The sequence below is a fragment of the Chinchilla lanigera genome, unplaced genomic scaffold (assembly GCF_000276665.1).
Source record: "Chinchilla lanigera isolate Chin_1 unplaced genomic scaffold, ChiLan1.0 scaffold00013, whole genome shotgun sequence".
Classification (NCBI taxonomy): Eukaryota; Metazoa; Chordata; class Mammalia; order Rodentia; family Chinchillidae; genus Chinchilla; species Chinchilla lanigera.
Window position 1 is genome coordinate 3,700,133 of NW_004955414.1, and position 17,533 is coordinate 3,717,665.

General features: G+C 34.5%; 1 protein-coding gene across 1 annotated transcript in view; it reads left to right on the forward strand.

Moving 5' to 3' along the window:
- The window catches only part of Chordc1 (cysteine and histidine-rich domain (CHORD) containing 1), a 17,549-nt gene extending 481 nt beyond the window's left edge, over nucleotides 1-17,068 (forward strand). Inside the window, exons 2-11 of the mRNA XM_005379722.2 lie at nucleotides 3,158-3,207; nucleotides 5,477-5,533; nucleotides 6,227-6,384; nucleotides 8,158-8,258; nucleotides 9,437-9,495; nucleotides 13,588-13,658; nucleotides 14,558-14,663; nucleotides 15,661-15,780; nucleotides 16,592-16,654; nucleotides 16,913-17,068. Of these exons, the coding sequence (XP_005379779.1) occupies nucleotides 3,158-3,207; nucleotides 5,477-5,533; nucleotides 6,227-6,384; nucleotides 8,158-8,258; nucleotides 9,437-9,495; nucleotides 13,588-13,658; nucleotides 14,558-14,663; nucleotides 15,661-15,780; nucleotides 16,592-16,654; nucleotides 16,913-17,059 (932 nt within the window). The 3' untranslated portion in view covers nucleotides 17,060-17,068. The remainder of the gene's footprint in view (nucleotides 1-3,157; nucleotides 3,208-5,476; nucleotides 5,534-6,226; nucleotides 6,385-8,157; nucleotides 8,259-9,436; nucleotides 9,496-13,587; nucleotides 13,659-14,557; nucleotides 14,664-15,660; nucleotides 15,781-16,591; nucleotides 16,655-16,912) is intronic.
- The last annotated feature ends 465 nt before the right edge of the window (nucleotides 17,069-17,533 follow it).

Sequence of the window (17,533 nt, forward strand, 5' to 3'; positions counted from 1 at the left end):
GGGAGTGAGCCCGCCAGGTCCCCGCGGGCGGCAGGGCGAGCAGTGGGGGTGAGCGGCCTCCGCGGGGAGCGGGAGGAAGTGGGCAGTGCCGTTTCGCTTTGGTTCGTTAGTGAAATCGAGATTCCTTGACAGTGGTGGGACGTGACAGCATCTTCTCGATGTCAGCTAGCAATTTTCGTATGTTTTTTTACGTACTAGAAATCGGTGTCACTTTATTATCTAATCTTCGCAGCAGTCTTGTGAAATTGTAAGGGAATCATTCAGTAGCACATCCAACTTCAGCACAGTAGTACCGTAGTTCAGCGTTGTGAAGGAAATCAAAACCGATGCGTTTAAAAATCTTATACATCTCGGAGATGTTTGAAATACACAGGTAAATCGGTGTCATTCAAAGTAATATCGGTACAGGATTTTAAACTAAAGATAAATATAGTCTATACAATAATGAAGATAGTGCCCTTGGCATTTTTATAATATTATTTCATTCAAGGGGAAAGTTATGTATCAGTCAGTGATAAATTTGAGGTATGAGGAATTTTTAAGCCCGTTTGTATTCACGGTGTATGTTCACGTTTATGTAAAAAATAAGTTGCCTTTGTGTGTATATTCTGTTTTACTATAAAATTATACTAATGTCTTGGTGTATGGGTGGTATTTTATGGACTTATATTTAAGTTTAAAGTTGAGGGACCACTCGGGAGACTGAGACAGGAGGACTGCCGCGAGTTCGAGGCCAGCCTGGCCTACAAAATGAGCTCAAAGCCAGCCTGAACTGCATAGCGAGACCCTGTCTCAAAAAGACAAAAAATTAATAAAAAAAATAAGGTTGAGGGACCATGTGACCATTTATTGGAAGTCAGTGTGTCCATGTGTGAAATTGTGCAGTGTCTAAAAAAAATAAATAAATAAAAGATAAAAGGGGAGGCCAAGAAGCGCCCCTAGGAGTAAGTCTCAGGGATTCAGTGGCCAACAGTGGAAGATATAGCGGGATATTCCAATAAAATCGATAAATTCACATTAGCAATGTAGGTGTGTTTTTTGTTTTTGTTTTTGTCTTTTTGAGACAGGGTCTCACTGTGCAGTTCAGGCTGGCCTTTAACTCGGAGAGATCCTCCTGCCTCAGCCTTCTGGAGTGCTAGGATTACAGGCTTCACATTACATTACATCACATTACATTACACCATCACACCCGGCAGGAATTATTTTATAGAGTTAAATATGCCAAGTAAATGGAAGGTGAAGAAAATGGAGATAGAGAATAGAGGACAGCTAATAGAAAATTAGAGTGGGTGTGCCTGTAATCCCAGCACTTGGGAGACTGAGGCAGGAGGATTGTTGCGAATTAGAAGCCAGCCTGAACTGCATAGCAAGACCCTGTCTGAAGAAGACAAACAAAATAAAGAAAGAAAATTAGACTTGGTTAAAACAAAGTTTTATAGAATGGGAGAGTTTTGACCTTGTACATTGACTGAACATGGAATAAAGTTGAAGATATGAACAAATTCTTTATTATACAAAGCCAGGTGCTGGACCCATCATGCTTAAAAATCTGTATTCAGTAACCTGTCTTGGTGGTATAGCATAAATCCATGCTTTTTGACTTAGCTCATCTTCTCACAGACATTTTCTCTATAAAAACTGGATAAGATAGGATGTTTTAGTTTGTAAAAAAAAATTAAGCAGATGTTTAAAGGATATAATTGGTAATATGCATGTGTTAAACACTGGGGAAAGCACAACTTTACAAACAGTATTTTGTTTAGTTCATGCTTATGGGGAAACTAAAGCAGCTGTTAGTGGTAGTTCTTTAGTGAGGGTTAGCCCTAGTATGAAAAATGAAACCAGTAGTGTGCTGAACTGCATAGCAAGATGCTGTCTCAAAAAACAAACACCAAAAAAGAACTGGTAAGTAAGCCTACTAAAGGCTAAGGAAGAAAATGTTCATCTGCTACTTCTTTGCTTTTGAAAGTAGTGATTTTCAAATTTTGTTCATACTAGTAACATTGAATTTGATTTAGTTCTCATCCAGTTCGGTTTACAATTAGAATTGTGGGAAGAATCAAGTTCATGAACCAAGGTACCACTGTATATGGTTAAGATGTGACTCATTCTTGCTGCCTTTCCCCCAAAACGGATCACCATTATGATTATTTCATGCATCAGGCGTTTAAACATTTTACAGTTTGTGCCACTGTATGTTAAATGATGGAACAATACTGTATTCTGCATTTTTATCCTTTCAACTTCGTGTTCTTCTCCATGTACAGTACATTCTACTTCTAAACTCTTCTCAGCTTTTCATTCATTACTATCCTTAATTAAAACCTCTTCTGTAATTCATGGTTTACTTATGTATCAGGAACATACCGTAACAATTATGATGTAAGCTAGTGTATCTATATACCATGTAGTAGCTAACAAATAGTGGCTATTAATAGAGGGCAGAGAACTTTATCAGAGTTCTAAAAATCATTTTAAAACAGCACCAGTAATCAGAGGTTGTAAAAAGCAGAAAATCAAACAGACTAAAGGATTTAGAGGTAGCCTTATGAGAAAATTACAGAGGAATAGAACTGACCTGTTTTCTATAAGACCATAAAACTACATAATTAGGAAGTTTAAGTATTTCTACAAGATTTTAGAAAGGTACTACACGTTGCTAATTTTTTTTAAAAGGTAGTACACATTGCTAATTGTAACACTCATTTTTGTACGAGAGTGAAGTAAAACTTTTTGGTGTAATGGGAAGGGACAAGGGCTAAGGAATCTCATAAGTGTACACTGAAACTTGACGGTATTTTTATGAGAGGAGGGTTAAAGTATGGTCATATCCTTGGAGCATTAAGTTTTGATACTGAACAACTCTTAGTGCAAAAAATAGAGGAATGTGATAGTTTATTTTTTAACTATTCTGTATGTACTTTATAGTGGTCAGACTCAAACTAGAGTTTTAACTATTAATATAAGGCATTTTGTGCTGTGCATCAAACAAACATCAGGTAATTTTTAAGGAACAGTATTACCTGATGTTTGGAAAAAAAATGGTTAAGTCTTGCTTAAGACTTAACAATGAAGTCTTCCTTAGACCATGAAGGAAACAGCGATGTATATCTTTGTCTTCATTATAAAAAATGATGTTTTTCCTATTTTTGACCAGATGCTTGTACATACCATCCTGGCGTCCCAGTCTTTCATGATGCATTAAAGGTAGGAACTAGATATGTTTTTAGTTTCTTCATGTTTGTGTAGTAAATATAGAGATATATTAAATTTTTACTTTTTCATTTTTTCCCTCAGTTTGTGTGTGCTTTTCTAATGATCATTGAAGGGTGCTTTAAATATGTACACCACTAAAGGCAAGGGAAGCAATAGACTATGATATTTTCCACTTATAAAATAATTTTATTTCTAGTCCAAATCTTGTTCCTAATGATTTCTTCACTTCCTAGTGTTAAAATGAAATAGAAATAGTTGCATTGACTCTCATTCTTTCAGTCTGTCATTGTTGGCTAATGAACACAGTTCTGAGTTTTAGAAATGACTGTTATAAACAATGATGCCAGCGCTTGGGAAACTGAGGCAGGATGATTGCCAAGAGTTTGAGGCCAGCCTGGGCGACATAGACCCTTCTCAAATAAGTTAGAGAATGAACAGGGGACAAATAATTGTGCCAGCCTCAGGGCAAACTTGTTAAGTTTACAGTATTTTTACTGAAGAGACACGTTACCAGTTCTTCACCTGTATTTCCTTGATGTTCTGGAGAATTAGAGAAATAATAGAAGTTTTTTAATAACATGGTACGTTTGAACTTTGCATGTAATACTTGATTGTTTTTGTTTTTTGTCTTTTTGAGACAGGGGCTCGCTATGCAGTTTAGGCTGGCCTTGAGCTCACTTTGTAGCGCAGTCTGGTCTTGAACTCACGATGATCCTCCTGCCTCAGCCTCCTGAGTGCTGGGATTATAGGCGTGCACCACCACACCTGGCTTGCATATAATATTTGAAAATAATATATTGTAGTTAGTGCAGCTGCCATGATTTTAGGTACTGCTCCTTTTTTCTCAGGAATGTATACAGTCTTACTTGTGATTTCCTTTGACTTTTCTGATTATACCTTCAAGGGAGTAGTTGGGCTCTTGGCATTTAATGGATATGTGATCAAATCTAAACAAAGTTGTAGAGCAAATAACAAGCTTATTTTGCTTAGTTCTGAGTGAGGAAATCAACATTCAGTAGGACAGTTTGAGGTATGACTCCTTACGTCTTTTTTAGTTTACTCACAAACGTTTGTGGCTATGAGTACTGCAATTCTGAGAGATATTTATGTTTTTTGGAGAAATGTTCTTTTCCTGGGACCACTATTTATTGCTTTTGTGTGTGTGTGTGTGTACTACTTTTCTCCTGTGCCCTAAACATAGGAATACTTTGTGGCTCAGTATTTAGTTTCCCATTTTCTGTCATTAAGTTCACTTGTGTTCTTAAATATTACTGTTTTTGTTTTCGTTTTGAGACAGGGTCTCACTACATAGTTCAGGCTGGCCTTGAATTTGCCCTTATAACCCAGGCTGGCCTCAAGCTCATGGTGATTACTTGCTTCACCCTCCAATGGCTGGCATTAGAGGCATGTGCTACCGCACCTGGCTAAATGTCACTTTACTTTTAATGATTTTACATCCTATCCAATTGTGTATCTCATTGGCAGTATCATCACAGTTTCTAAAATGAAGTACTTTTCAGTTCTGTTGTTGTCTGTATTCTGTAAACATTTTTATAGGTCTAGACTTTGCAAGGCTATTGTATTTCAGAGCCTAATAATTTCAAACAAATTTCATTGTAGAATCACTATTTTTCTGTTTTACAAGTAAGAATTTAAACTTGTATTAACAAAAGAAAAGCATTTTGATGTTAAGACAGACATTCAGAGAAAAGTAGTCTTGCACATGAGAAAACAGTTATACTCACATACTTAAGTTTTACCCCTCCTTTTTTATTTTACTGAGGACTAGTATAGGACCCAGATTAGCATTTGGGAACAGCTGGTCTGTATCTTGTCCTACATGTATGCATCCTAGTATGTGACATAATTCTGTAAATGATAAAGTATTCTCTCTTACAGATAAATTTTTTTTGATGAATGTTGTTTAAGAACTGGATTCTAATTTTTCTCAAATTACGTGAAACCTTTTTCCTTCCTATATCCTTTAAATATGTGATTTTTTAAAAATTACGTAGTTTTTCTTCTGAAAGTTCCGTCACTATTATCTAAAACAGGTAATTTCAGTTTTACTACTTTATGGTGCTTTGCTGATAGGTCATCACTAACACAAATCACTTAGCACTGGTTATTTGTTTATTTTTTTTTAATCAAAGACTAAAAATTGTTTTACTTGATATATAAGGAGAAGTACAATAACAGTTTTAGTGAATGATTATTCCTATGGGAATGCAGTTTTCAATGTTTTTTCCTTGTTTCATAGGGTTGGTCTTGCTGTAAAAGAAGAACAACTGATTTTTCTGACTTCTTAAGTATTATAGTAAGTGCCAAGTTTTCTTCTAGATTATCTCCATGTAAACACACATTTGTAAGGAACTGCAGATTTGGGGAGTCTGGTTTCTGCTGTGTATTGACTAAAGCTCATGAACTGTCATGTGAGAACACCTTGCTTTTCAGATGGAGCTCAGTGTTCTTCCACAACCTCGAAAATAATTTTGTCGGCTGTGCAGATTGAGGTCCTGAGATACCAATTACTCTTTTGTCATTTTAGGTTCTTAATGAAAACCAACAAGAAAGAAGTGGTAGACAGTAACATAGAATGTTTTTCAGTTAAAAGCAATAAATATTTATGAAACCTAAGATACCATTGAAATGCACTATTATTTTATAGACCACTGGAAAAGAAGAATGTTATTACCTACACTTTACAGTTGAGGAAACATTGAAAAGATCTTCCTCAAGGTGATAGCTTTTAAGCTGGAAGAAATAGGGCCCAAAGGTTTTTTTGGTTTTGGTTTTGTTTTTTTAAGTGAAATACTTTTGTACATGAATATGTTGTAAAAGCTTTTTCTAAAAAGGTGCTTTATGCAGAGGTAAAAACCAAGTTAAAAATATAGCAAGTTTTGACTCATGTGATTTCTTCCAAACAGCCAATAAATATAATAAAGGTATTTTAATCATGGTACATAAGATAGATGAATAATAACACCTAATGAGTACCTTTCACTCACAGGGCTGTACAAAAGGTAGGCATAATAGTGAGAAACCACCTGAGCCCGTCAAGCCAGAAGTCAAGACTAGTGAGAAGAAAGAACTCTCGGAATTGAAACCCAAGTTTCAGGAACATATCATTCAAGCACCAAAACCAATAGAAGCAATAAAAAGACCAAGGTATACTTTATACAGTTGCCTACTTTTGTCACACTTAAACGATAGCATTTGTTCCTGTTATTTCTTTTTTATTGTTTTGAATAATAGCATTTGTAGCTATTGTAGAGGCCGGTGTTTTTCTCTTAAGTAAGCCTTTCATTTTACACCCTTCTCAAGTTGGGGGCATGTACACAGTAAAATTTCATTGTAGATTTGTTTATTGGACCATTATAATTATAGGTACATGTACTATGAAGGAAGGGAAATCATACGTCTTTCCTTTGCGTTGAATCAGTTTGAGCTTTGAAAAGATCAAATCACTCATCTTTACTTTGAGATCCCTGAAAAGGGCTGTTATCCTCATTATACTGATGAATTTTTAAGGTGTTTATTAGATGATGTGTTGGAGTCTTTTGCTCATTTTGAAGTAGATTAGACGCTTTATAATCACCTTCTGACCAAATAGACCATGTTTTTCATTTCCACACACGTGTATTTGGTTTACCTTACTACATCTCTGGTCTTCATGCTGCACTTGAGTATTGTTTTGGAACCAAACTATAGAATTTAAACAAACGGTTTTATGTTCCACCCTTGATTATCCTTGTTGAAACTTTAATTCATACTAAGAATTTAGGATGTTTCCAGCTTTTTTCTATTAATATTACTTAAGTAAATTTGTAAAGTATGAAATAATATCAGCCCAAGATAAGAACTTTGAGAGTCTTGATGTTTGTGTACTCGTGCATTTTGAAGGTTATTGGTAAATAATCTACTTGGAATATTACTCCATCTCCATAATTTTGAGAGACTATCAAATGCATTTTTAGCCAGTTAATATACTAGAAAAAGACTTAAAAGGCATTGAGAAATTAAACATTTTATCCTAAATTCATATTCATTTGGTGGTATTATAAAGATTGTTAAGATAACAGATTTTATGTATAGTGTTTGTTAGCATTGTCATTTTTTTATTGTGGGTATAGAATGAATAATTGACATTTTCTATTTTTATTGCTGCAATGATTAATACTCTTAATACTTTTTACTGAGTAGGCTTACACAAATTTATTGCAAGGAGTGGAGACAAAGTCTTGCCAGTTGCATGGGCTGGCCTCAACATCATGATTCTCCACCTCAGCCTCCCAAGTAGCTGGGATTACAGGCATGCATCACCATATCTGGGAGGCTTAAACAAACCATATATGCAAAACTTAGCCATTAAGAAATGTCGGGGCTGGGGATTTAGCTCAGTGGCAAAGCGCCTGCCTGGCAAGCGCAAGGTCGTGAGTTCGGTTCCCGGTACCGGAAAAAAAAACAAAAACAAACAAACAAAAAAGAAATGTCACTGTATGTTTTTTAAGAAGCTTTTTTGTTAAAACTTAGAATGTAGATAGTTCTTAAAAATTTGTAAAACATTTTTTTATTATGATTATTACTCTAATTCACAATTTATCCTGCCCCTAAGATAAGTCCAGGGGCGAGAGGGAGTATTTGAGTGCAGGTTCCTTTTTCAGTTGCAGATGTCCAACAGTGCAAAGAATGACTAAACCAATTGTTAGAAGACCCTAGTAAGTTTATAGATAGGTTTGAAACTTTGACCCTTGTTTTTATCAAGGCAAGATGTGCACTTCACCTTGGCCATTTGCTGTACCTTGAATGAGACACAAAGAATCTTATAATAACTTTATTCACAGCCTTTAACTTCTCATAAAGAAAGTTCTGTGGTTTTGAATACAAAGAAATATTTTGGTGTAGTACAGTAATGGTGATAACGGTTTCAAAATTCTATAGCCCGGATGAACCAATGACAAGTTTGGAATTAAGAATATCTGCCTCTCTAAAACAAGCACTTGATAAACTTAGACTGTCATCAGGGAATGAAGAAGATAAAGGTAATATCTAGTTTTATTTCATTACAATTTTTTCTACATAATTAAAGTCATCCAGGTTATCGTTAAAGTCATTCAGCCATCTACTGAACACTAAATAAGGGTGTGAAAATTTAGCATATCGTAGTGAAGCACTTTTTTTTTTCTTTTTTTCTCTAAGTTTTTGTTTTTCTTGGTTTTTATTTTATTAGTACATGTTTGTAATTCATGCAGTCTACAGTCATCTTGCACAGTGCTTGCATGTATATATTACAGCTTGGTTTTTTTTAGTCCTTTTTCCCCTTCCTCCTCCCCCCATTACCTAATCGCCAGTTTTGTACCTGTTGATACTGTTTCTTTGTATATGATATAGCTTATAATGATTGCACTGATTAGAATTATGAGGTTCCTGTACATGGCATATCTTTATTCCTTTCATTTTCCCTTCCCCCTTCCCCCTTCCCCTCCTGCTTGTTCCCTTGCACCATTTCCCTATTGTGCAAAATCTGTCGCCTTGTCTCTATCCATCTTTTCATTTTCTTTGTTTATACTTTGCCACACTCAAATGAGGGATGTTATATGGTGTTCAAGCTTGTGTGTCTCATTTATTTCATGCAACAGTATGTTTTCCAGGTGCATCCATTTTCCTACAAATGCCTCAGATGTGTCATTTTTCATAGCCAAGTAGTAGTCCATTATATATAGATGGCATATTTTATTTATCCCATCATCTGTTCACAAGCTGGAAGCCCTTTTTTCTAAATGCTGATAATACCACAAAGTGACTATGTGGTTCATTCCATTTTCTTTACTGAAAATGAGAATCTCATAAAAATTTTTCTTTTATAGTTTTTTTTTTTTTAAGTTTTACTTCTTTATAATTAAAAATGTTTTTATGCACAGTATGTGTTTGATATTTTCTAATCTCTACCTAATACCATGAGACATAACACCCTTTTGTGATCTCTTTTACAAGATTAAGATACTGGACAAAGCATTGCATTGTAGAATAGCAATATATCATGTATCAGTTTGGGGATATAAGCAAAAACTAATTACAGTTGTTGACTTTTAATAAGGCCTATTTTGTAGAAAATTTGCCTTTTAAGAGTAGCTAGGGCATTTCTATTTTAATGTTTTAATTTTATTTTTTCCTATGTTTCAAAAGAAAACTAATAAAATTTTTTTTTTCTGCATTTCAGAAGAAGACAGTGACGAGATTAAGATTGGGACCTCATGTAAAAATGGAGGATGTTCAAAGGTAGGTATTAAAACTTGTGTTTCTGTTTTTACTTTACTTGTGATATTTTAAAGTAAAATTTTAATTTGGAAGAAAGAGTGTACATTGTTCTCAATTTAGCACATACTTCGGTACCTATCATGTTGGAGAATATGCTAAGGACTAAGGCTACAAACATGGATAAGAGACAGCACATGAAATCTAATAAAAATCATGAGAATAAACAGTTCTAATTAGATCAGCATTTCCTAAGCACTTACTATGTGCCAGACATAGGAGCTGGAGATAAAAATACCCGGTAAATCAGAAATCGCTGTTTTGTAGAACTAATACTGTCTTGTGGGCAGAACCACAGATAGGTAACCAAATATTACAAAGTCAGGTAGAGATCCAACAGACAACGCAGAGTAAGGGACTAGAGTGCATCCAGTTAGGAAGCATTTCATTTTTTTTTTCTTTTAAAAATAAAAGAAGGAAAACATTAACAAACAGACATCCATTTACAAAATAGCATAAGAACAGTACAAGCAATACTGAATTACAAACACAGTGGTAGGAAATTAACAGTGATTGTTATATTACATATTGATATCTTCAAAGTAGTCTCTCAGGAATACAAATAGAAACACGCAAGACTGATCAAATAAGTAATCATATTAACTGTTCCTTTCTGTAAAGCAATAGAAGTCAGTAGTACAACTATGTTAGCTATCCTGTATATACATACATACATAATTACCTCTTCTTTCTTTTTTTTTCCGTCATCCCAGTTGCTCTTTACCTTTGAGCATTTTCTTTTTGTTTCCCAATGTCTGTCATACCTCCTAATTTTTATTCACTCTTTCAGGTTCTTACACTAATGAGACAATGCATTGCTTACACGTGGAGGTCAGTTAGGAAGCATTTCAATAAAGTTGTGGAAGTTCTTTTTGACATGGTGACACAAATTACAGGTCTGAATAAGGTACTGGATGAGTTGTAAGTCTGGTGGAATAGAGAGTAGGATGAATAGAGGCTTGAGAGTGTGGTTTTTTAAGACATAGCAAGATGGTGACAGCATGGGCAAAGATGTGACAGTATGAAAAGAGGTAGGGAATATGATGCAGGGCTTTATAAACCATGATGAGCAACTCAAGCTTTATTCTAACTATGTTGGGGAGCCACTACCTGTTTTAAGGACAAGTTTGATTCTTTCATGAATGGTAAATGCATGCTGTTGGAAGCAGCCCATGTGCTATTGTAACAGTGGGGCTGAAGAACGGAAGTCTGTGAAGTGGTTAAACACAGTATAATTAATGTCAGGAAGACCTTCTATTGCTTACTCTTAAGTTTGCATATGTGGTGAACATCTTCTCTCTCCCTCTTGTTTTTTCTCCATGACATTTTTAACCTTAGCTGATTCATTTTGTTACCATCAAACACTGTCTTCCCCGTGTAAGGCTTATTAAAAGGTCTTGTTTCTGTTCCTTTATTTTATATTTTTGCAGTACTAGGAGTCGAACCTGGTGCCTCTATATCCCCAGACTTTTTAATTTTTTATTTTGAGACAGGGTCTCAGTAAGTTGCCTTGGCTGGGTTTGAATTTGCGGTCCCCATGGCTCAGCTTCCTCAGAGTTCTTTGTCATCACAAAGGTCTACTGCTATGCCCAGCTTAGGTTTATTTTTGTTGTATATTGAATATATGTGTGTCAGCACACAGCAAATACATGTAAAAAGAGAGGTATAATTTGGAAGTGTTGGCAGGACTTGTTAATAAGTTGGGTGTGAAAGGAATTTGTGGCTCAAATATCTGGATGATTGGTGGTGGTCCTATTAAGAAAATGAAGATGGGGGGCTTTTATTTTTCCCTCCTGTTGAAGTTTAAGGTCACCTTGCTTATTGAGGGGATGGAAATAGTATTTTCACATGAATGTAATGCAGTTCAAAGGAGTGATTAATTTTTGGAATGAGGAAGACAATTGCAAATTTTAGAGTAATGGAGAAAGATCAAAGAGAAGGTACCAAGTGAGTTCTAAAAATAGAAAAAAGAAAGGATATTCCTGGTGGAGGCAATAGCAGTAGTATAAAGAAAAAACTAATAGGGGTCGTTTAACATTTGCTGTTGTGGAATTGAGATAAAAAGAGGATAAATAGGGGTCAAATCTTAAATCTTTAATAGTACTTAAAAGTTAAACCTTATTTTAGACTATAGGAGACAATTAAAAAATTTTCATTGAAACGTTTTAAAATATGTACAAATAAACATGAAGAGCTAAGGAATTTTCACAGTGTAAATATGCCAGCATTTACAGAACACTTTGTAATGCCTCTTACATTCATTTTTCTTTCCCCGGGGAAGTAACCACATCTTTCAGTCAACAGTGGTTATTAGTTCTGCTTTTTTTTTTTTAATTGAATATAAACCACTCATAGAACATGTATTCTTTTATCTCTGTGTGTGTCACTTATTTTGGTTTCTTTCATTGCTTTAAGGTACGATGCCATTGTTTAAATGTGCCACATTAAATTTTCCTTTCTGTTGTCCTTTAAAATTTTTTTTGAACAATGCTGTTATGAATGTTTTGTGTATGACTTTGGGGACTTGTTTTTGTTTATTTGACTAGAAATGGAATTGTGTGTATACTTCCTGCTTCAACATACACTTTCACCTTGTTTTCCAAACTGGTTGTGTTACTTCCTGTAACATGGACAGTATTGCAGCTTGTTGCCCTTGTTTGACACTGCATTTAGCCTTTCTGGTTGAATGGTGTTCTCACTGTGACTTTAATTTGCACTTAACCAGTGGTGAGGTTGAATACCTTTTTTGTGTATTTATTAGCTAGTTGTGTATCTTCTGTTGTGAAATGTCCAAAACTTTTATCTTTTGAATTTTGTCCTTTTCTTACCAACTTCTAGGAATTGTTCATGTGTTTTACTGTAGGTTCTTTGTCAGGAATACTGTGTCTTTTTTGTGTACTGATGATGGCTTTGCTTAATCGGCACTTTAATTTTAATGAAAGGCAATTTGTACATTTTTTCCCTCATGGCTAGTGCATCCTCTTATTTGAGAAATACTTGCTTACTTCAGGGCCATGCATAAAGGACTCTATAAACAGCAGAGTGATAGTAATTAATTAATTGTAATAAGTGGAGAACAAATTAAAGGGTGAGGAGTTGCCAGCAGTAGAGAAAAACATTATAACTAATTGCATAAGATCTGCTAGCTTATTGGTAAGATTAGCAACTAAACCGATATTTTCAAATGGAATTGACAGGATTTCATGATATATTACATATAGGAGAGGTGAAACATGAAATATATAAGATACTGCATTGGGAGACTGAGTGGATGTAGTACCATCAAATAAGATGGAGAAAAAAAATAGATTTAGGGGCAGTAGTGATAAATTCAAAATCCAACATACTGAGATTTATATACTTATGGAATATCTTTAGGAAATCTATGCACCTCATGCTTGGATTTACAAGAAATAAACACCAGATTTTATATCTGTACTTGTAGGTAGTTAATATAGATACAAAAATTTAAAGAAAATATAGTACTGGCTGCATCCGTGTTTTATTAACATAAAATTTTTGTGAATTCATCTGTAGAGCCTTCATCTACAGCAGCAATGGGCCCGGATCTTCCAGACAAACCATGGATATATATATAGGTCTGCAGCTCATTTTACCATTTTTAGGGATAATAAATCACCACAGTAGAACTTCAGAATTGCTTATTAGATTTCCCAAGAGATTGCTGTACACATAAATCGTGCCGTAATTATATTTCTGTCTAGAGTGCTAATCTCTTGGTTTTGACATGTTTCTGTAAATTTAAATATGTGAATATGGTTAGATGAGACCTCATACCCAAAAGATTGAAAGCATCTTAATGTAACCTGTTGCCTACTTTTCTATTTGCCTTTCTCACAGGGACCTAAAATTTAACCATGTCCAAAAGGGAATTATTTTTATTCCTTAATGGGATGGCCTGGATGAATTTAATCAGTGTTCTAAGTAACTGTTGTTATTTCCTGAATATTTTGCAGTTCGTAGAGGTGACTAGTACTACAAATACATACGAAATGTAACTGAAATGTGCACCTGTTTGTCTTTTTGCTCTTTTAGACATATCAGGGTCCACAGAGTCTAGAAGAAGTCTGCGTATATCATTCTGGAGTACCTATTTTCCATGAGGGGTAACTTATGCATGACTCATTAAAATACTGTATGGTAGAGGTTAGAAACTTAGTTTATATTTTAAATGTTATTTTCTGTGCATGTTGAACATTTTTCTTACATTACTGTTTCATCTTATGCAGTAACCTAAAAATGTAAGATTTGTCTTTAAACACATGAGAAAAACAGGGTTGTAGTTACTTCATAACCGTTGTGATTCAAAGCCTACATTTTTTCATTATACACTGTATTTTACTGCAGTATTCTTCCACTTTCGACTAAGTTTATCCCTTTTTTGAAGGACCATGCTGCATGTTCAGGGCATTTGAAGCACCCTCTTCCGGAATAATCCATATTTTTTGCCAACCCTCAATTACAGGGTTATCTTCTATGTTAGTGCTGTCGTTTATAGAAACAGTACTGTATTAAAATCTCTATTTCCATTTGTACAGGACTCAGATCTTAAGTTTCACTAATTTTTAGCTTCCTGCATTGGAGTTTTGTCAAGGAGTAATGAGTTTCTCCTACTTTATGATTGAACATCAGAGGTTGTATGAGCTAGTTTTTATTTCATGTTCTTTCTTTACCGGGTAATTGAATGTGAGGATTATAAATCTTTGGTCCTACTGCATTTTGGTAGCTTCATGAGGAAGTTGGAATATGAGCTGTCAGTGCAAAACTAACTTGGAATTTTGTAATGTTTGTAGTGTCTTTCTTCAGGAGCTCCAAAATTACTATAATAAATGGCATGCTGGTTTTGTAGTTTATTAGTATTTCATATGTGCATACATTTTTGGTGACTTGAGTTAGAAAAGCAGCACACTTAACAGATTTTAACAAAAGGTCATTCATCACCCATACTCCTGGATGTAATATTGAGATTTTACTTCTAAAAATTTTTTTTTGTAATAACTTGAAGGATGAAATATTGGAGTTGTTGCAGAAGAAAAACCTCTGATTTTAATACATTCTTAGCCCAAGAAGGCTGCACAACAGGGAAACACATGTGGACTAAAAAGGATGCTGTAAGTAATCTTTGCAGAATAATGTACTTCTAATGTGTTTAAAGATTTGTTGTTATTCTGTCTTCAGATTTAAAAAAATACTCTTTCTCATGCAGTAAGTGAGTAACATACCCACAAAATGAAATTAATTTGAATAGAGCTTGCTCAGCACTGCTTATTGAGCAAATTACCTATTGTGTGTTACTTATGCAGGTATTTGGATTTGTGTGAAATACTCAAGCCTGCCCAAATTGAAGCCTTTTTGTCTATTACTAAAACTAACTCCAAAGCCTGTTTTCACTTTTGGTTTTCTTAAAAATTACTTTTCTGTTAATTTGATGTTACTAACATTGACACTTCTGATTCTTATATTGGGCCACTTAAAATTTCTACCATCACAGATACAAAACACTCTAACCAAAGAGGAGAAAAGCAGGTTTGTTTTGTGGAATTGTTTTGAATGTCTCTCTTTGTTACAGCGAAATTTATCAAGAAAAAAGTATCCCTACTTCCCTTTACAACTTTATAAAAAGACATACAACTGTGCACATAATTCCCTAAAAGCCTATTAAATTGGAGGAAGGAAAGCAATTTATTGCTAAATAAACTTTTATCTGTTACCTATTACTGTTATTTTATACTGTACTAAATAAATTAGTCTTCTGTGCTGTGTTTGGCAGTAATAATCTCAGTACAGTACCTTTATGTATTTTCATTTATAAAATAATTTTAGCTGGGTGTGGTTGCTCACACCTATAATCCCAGCAATCAGGAGGCTGAGGCAGAAATTCAAAGCCAGCCTGGGCTACAAAGCGAGCTTAAGGCCAGCCTGAACTATATAGTAAAACCCCGCCCCCATCGCAAAGGAAAAAAGAATAAATTTTCAGATTCAGAGATTTATTCAACATTTGAGTATTCTATAATTGTTACTTTTTAATAAATAACATGGTTGAACATACCAATGTACCTTCCAAAATTAAAATAACTTACTGATTAAAAAGTTTCTCTTGTATTCCAGGGGAAAAAAGCTGTTCCATGTAGACATGACTGGCATCAGACTGGGGGTGAAGTCACCATTTCAGTATACGCTAAGAATTCACTTCCTGATCTTAGTCGAGTAGAAGCAAACAGTACTGCAGTAAGTACACTAAGAAATGGAGTAGAATTGTATTATACACATTGGTTTTAATTTACTGTATTATAAAATACCGTTTCTGTTTCAGCTAATTTTAAGATCTTAAAATACTTTGCATATGAAAAAAATAATTCTAATTACTTTCATGAAAACTTAAATGCCAGGCTGAGTGGAGCACACCTGTGATCCTAGCACTTGGGCGTCTGAGGCAGAAGGGTAGTCTCAAGTTTGAGGCCAGCCTGGACTGTATAAAGTGAGACCATGTCTCAAAAGAAAAAAGAACTTTTAAATAAAAATCTTTTTCCTAAAGTATTCTGAGTTAATTACGTATGAGCTTATAAGAATTTACAGATAATACAGTGTTCATGGTTTTCTTAAAATAAATCATACGATATTAGAAATTTCTGAAAGAAGGGAAAAGAAAAAATATATATACACGATAGCTAAAATAATTGTACTACTAATTTCTACACGTTCATTGAAAAGAATACTTTGTGCTTATATTGTTTGATCAATTTTTAGTGCCCTATGTCGTTACCTGAGCAACTACTTTGAAGATATGCATTATGTTTGCATTGTTAATCTGTTAGCTTGTTTTGAAATTCTGTATCATTGTTTGTACTGTTTTTTCTCTTTGAAATGAAAAAATACATTCTTCAATAGCTTAATGTCAGAATCTTACTTTTATAATCAGTGCTTGATGTGATAAACTTTCAATGTGAATTTATTAATTTGTGGGTAGCTCAGTGGTAAAAGGCATTGGGTGTAATCTCCAACCCCAAAATATCTAACCAACTTCCTGCATCTTTTTTAGTTAAATGTGCACATTGTATTTGAAGGAGAGAAAGAATTTCATCAAAACGTGAAATTATGGGGTGTAAGTATTACGAGCCCATCAAATTTTTTCTGATAATTTAAAATATCTTTTCCCAGAATAAAAAGCAGTGTTTTTAGTAAATACTGATGGAAAGTATAGACATATAATGTTAATATTATAGCTTACCCAACAATTTAAATTTAGAGGTAAACATAGCCTTCGAGGCCTGATTTGGGTAGTATTAACATAAGCAAGACCGACATTTTCCTAATACATTACTAGTAAAAATACCTAAGTTTACTTCTTCATATGTTACAGGTGATTGATGTAAAGCGAAGTTATGTAACCATGACTGCTACAAAGATTGAGATATCCATGAGAAAAGCTGAACCTATGCAGTGGGCAAGCCTTGAACTGCCTACAACCAAAAAACAGGAAAAACAAAATGAAGATACTACAGATTGAGTGGAAAAAGAAAAACAAAAACTGTTGCCTATTTCAGAAATCTTAATGATATGTGGTGAAGTTTTAGCTTGCTGCTCTAATCTTTTATTGTTGTTGTTTGTGAATCTGGCATTTCAGGGTCAACGTTAGGTAGGGTTTTTTTTGTTTTTTGTTTTCTTTTTGAGACAGGGTCTCGCTATGCAGTTCAGGCTGGCCTTGAGCTCACTTTGTAGCCCAGGCTGGTCTCGAACTCGCAGTGATCCACCTGCCTCAGCTTCCCAAGTGCTGAGATTACAGGCGAACATTAGGTTTTTAAAAGCCAAAGGCAGATTATCTTTTTGTTTTCTGTTTTACCTCTGAGATTTTAAGATTGACTTGTCGGTTTTCCTCACTGTTAGAACCATATTTGTATCCCATACTTGAAGAAGCTGGAAAATAATTCATAAACATAATTCTAGGGTTTCTCAGTATAGTGCACTCACTGTTAGGCACAAA